At 55.4% G+C, this 3,442-nt stretch overlaps 1 protein-coding gene across 1 annotated transcript; it reads right to left on the bottom strand.

Moving 5' to 3' along the window:
* Positions 1–1,092: 1,092 nt before the first annotated feature.
* Positions 1,093–2,784, bottom strand: LOC113962274 (membrane primary amine oxidase-like; the record flags this gene model as incomplete). The annotated part of the gene is made up of 3 exons (XM_027673053.1): positions 1,093–1,612; positions 2,145–2,274; positions 2,499–2,784. Coding segments are annotated over 3 exons (701 nt in total), but the record flags the coding sequence as incomplete, so codon positions are not given.
* Between the last annotated feature and the right edge of the window lie 658 nt (positions 2,785–3,442).

The raw sequence follows: 3,442 nt of genomic DNA, 5'->3' as shown, positions 1-3,442 counted from the left end.
TGAGGCACTGAGTGCTCTTGCAGTCTGGCAGGATGCATTTCCAGTTGCAGAATCCTCCCAGTGACCCGCGGGAACAAGGGGCTGGGTTTGTTTTCCCCCCCTGTTTTCTCAGCAGGAAACAGCCTGGAGGAACTCGCAGGACGGACGTGCAGAGATGTTCTCACACATTGCCAGGATTTGCTGGGAACCATAAAAGGCAACTTTGCACTGCTTCGCCAGCAGTTTATAATTTTAAGTAAACTTAATGCTTGTGCATATGTCCTTCCCTCTGGTCCCAGATCATACACTGCAGAGCTTGAAGGGGATGGATCCAGTCATTCGAGGGAAATAAATGCATCTCCCCGCTCCTCCTTCTTTTAACCCCGCAGATGCTGGGCAGGCAGCAGTGGCCGCAGAGACAACCCTTCCTCATGCAGAGCAGTGCTGGGCACAGCACCACGGCCCCATCCTGACACAGCCCCACCACCAGCATCACCCGCTGCTGCCAAAATCCCCATGGTCCTGCAGCCGCGACAAAGGGGACAGACACTTGTCACCCCACAAATGTGCCCCTGATCCTGAGCTACATCCTAGCGCAGATGGGGCTGCGAGGAGGGGGATGAGGGCTCCAGAGCCTGACCAGCATCCTGGCAAATGGGCAGTGGCACTGGCCATGCTGCAGTGCCAGCAGCCATGAGACCTTGCAAAGGTCCCCTCTGCATTCCTCCCCTGTGCTCAGCACTGAGTGCCTGAGAGCTGCAGCCCATGGAGTCCTGGCCCTGAACCCAGGCTTCCCCCAACACCCACAGGGCTTGGTGCCAGTGCCCACCTCGGTCATGGCCCCAGAGCCCCAGGACACCCCAGCCCATCCCTCCTGCCCTCCAGCTGGACGTCCCCATGCCCTGACAGGCACCCAGAGCCACACTGCTGGGCTGGTTTGTGGGCACAGGGAGCATGGCAGAGACCAGCATCACACCCCAGGAGACACTGCTGTGAGTTGTAAGAATGAGACACTCGAGAGCACTGGACCAGCACCATTTTCATTATTTTAACCTGAGATATGCACTACATAGCACTTACTTCTACAGCAGGGGAAAAGGGTTTTCTCCTCACTTTCCTCCTGAAACAGACTCAAACTCAGCAATTAACAGATAACATAGACTCCCATGTGGCACCATGCCAGGAAGATCATGCTTCCTTTTTCAAGAGCACTATTTCAAAAGCAATGATAAAATGTGAAGTCATTACACAACTGGAAATTGAGACAACTTCACTAAAATAAGAAAATCTGAGACAGAAGAGTCAACCTGGTGTCTCTGACCGCATCTCCTCACACCATCCTGCAGCACTAAAGCCTGCTCATGTTTTGAAAACCATCATAGGTGAATGGGGGAAAGTTTGGCAAACAAGAGGCAGTTTTGGGCAGGCAGGCGAGAGGGTTGATTTCACATGCCATGAAGTCCTGTTCGTTGGTGAAAAACACACCATCGTGGGAGTATATAGAGGGGTCCAGGTCGTAGTAGTTGTAGGGTCTCAGGAGAAAACCAACCGAGTTTCCCACAGTCACAGTGTTGGGAATATCCTCAGAGTGTGGGATGTGAAGGAATCCAGTGGTTATCCAGGCAACCAGGTCCTAGGCAGGGAAAAGCCACAAGCCCGGGATTAGTTTAGAAGCTGTAGCAGCAGTGACCAAAATCCACAGGGGGCCATGGGGACTGACAGGAGAGAAGGAGGGGAACCCATAGCCACCAAGTGGCTGCGTTCCCACACACTGAGCTCCCCCCTCCTGGGAAAGATCCCCTCCCTTCCCCCAGGGCCTGCCTGCAGCCATGGCCACAATATCCATCCAGCGGAAGGGCCCTTGCCTTGACCTCTGTGGCCTCACTCCGGCCTCACAGAGATTTTCCTGATGTTTTGCCAGCATTTCTCCACAGGGAGAAACAAGCTCCTGCTCTGCATGCTCTGATCTGCACACCCTCACCAAAGCACCGAGCAGACTTATGGAGAAGGGGGTGCTTAAACCCATTTTCCTGATTCTCCAGGGCTGCTGCTCTCCCAGCTGAGCATGTTGTCCTGTGGGCAATACCAGGGTTGCTCAGTCCCTGGGGCTCCCATTGAGCCTGGGGATGGCTGTTACAGCTCCAGCCCAGGGGACCCCAGCTCACCTCATTGGTGATGGTCTCGTTGTTGATGAAGTCGGCGAAGGTGACGGTGGGTGTCCAGGGGTCATTCTGGTTGTAGATGCTGGTGCTGGTGGGCTCCTCCTCCTTCCGCCGGGTGACAGCCAGCTGGTACCTGAGGACAAGAAAAGAGATAGGAGCAGCCCCCTGAGTCAGGGCAGAGCTAAGTCAGCTCCTGAAAGAGCCTGCACAGCACAGGCTTGCTCCAATGGAGCAACCTCAGCCCAGAAGAGTGTTTCCCTGTGCCTTCCCCATCAAGGGACATCCATGTGATGCCTTCCCATCTAGCAGAGCTGGGGAGCCTCTGAGAACCTGCCACCCCAGCCAGAACAGCCTGACCTTGCCCAGCTGATGGCTCTCTCCATGGAGCTGGCTTCAGGGATGTGGTCCCCTGCAAAACTGGTGATCTGGATCCTGTAACCACGCTGGTGGCCCCACTTGTTTTTGCTGTTGGCTGCGAAGTAGATGTATCTGGGCATCTTTGACTGGAGTCGGAAGGCAGCCTGGTCCTCTGTGTCCAGGACTTTCTTGGTGAGTCGTGGCCGCTCTATCTGCTGCTCTGGGCTCCAAGGAGCCCGTGTCATCTCAAATGCCATGTCATGGGCCACCAGGGAGTTTTTCAACCCTGAAAAGCAAAAACAAAGTCACTGAGGAGTGTCCCCACAATCCCCTGTTCCCCAAGGACATCACTGCAGCCAGACCTCACTCTCCCTGTCCTCCCTCCCTGCATCCTGAGCTCTGGGCACCGATTCTGCCCGAGAGCAGTTGCTGCTCCACAGCTCCTCGTGCCACAAGTGTACACCATGTGTGTTGATCTACGTCTGGACACTTGTCTGAGCCAGGCAAGACCACTCTGCAGCAGACTCTGCAAAAGACAAGGGGTGAGCCTTGTCCCAGGGCAAAAGAACAGGTTTGCTTTCTGTACAAGCACAGCCTAATTAACCAGAGCACCCGCTGGCACAGGCTGTGTTACTGCTCATCAGCATGTCCTGTGTGATGGAGGCACCTGGAGCAGCCCAGGCGCTGAACACATTTGCACATCACAGACCAGATGCTGCATCGTTCAGGTCCTGCCACAAAGAAGAGACGTCGGCCCGTCTCAGGAGGGGTGTGGGAGCAGGAAGGGTACAGGAGCAAATCGATCTGGGGACAAGATGGCAAAGGGCTGGCTGAGAGCGCTCGACGGCCAGTGTGGGTCTGGCTGATGGGCCGGTGCTCAGCACCACTGCCAATCCCACCAAGATGCCCTCAGAGTTCTGCTCCTTTCAGCCCCATGTGAGTTC

Source organism: Neopelma chrysocephalum, unplaced genomic scaffold (genome assembly GCF_003984885.1).
Source record: "Neopelma chrysocephalum unplaced genomic scaffold, ASM398488v2 Primary Assembly neopelma1_137190, whole genome shotgun sequence".
NCBI classification, from domain to species: Eukaryota; Metazoa; Chordata; class Aves; order Passeriformes; family Pipridae; genus Neopelma; species Neopelma chrysocephalum.
The sequence above is the reverse complement of the archived record's forward strand: the minus strand, read 5'-3'. Positions and strand labels throughout refer to the sequence as shown.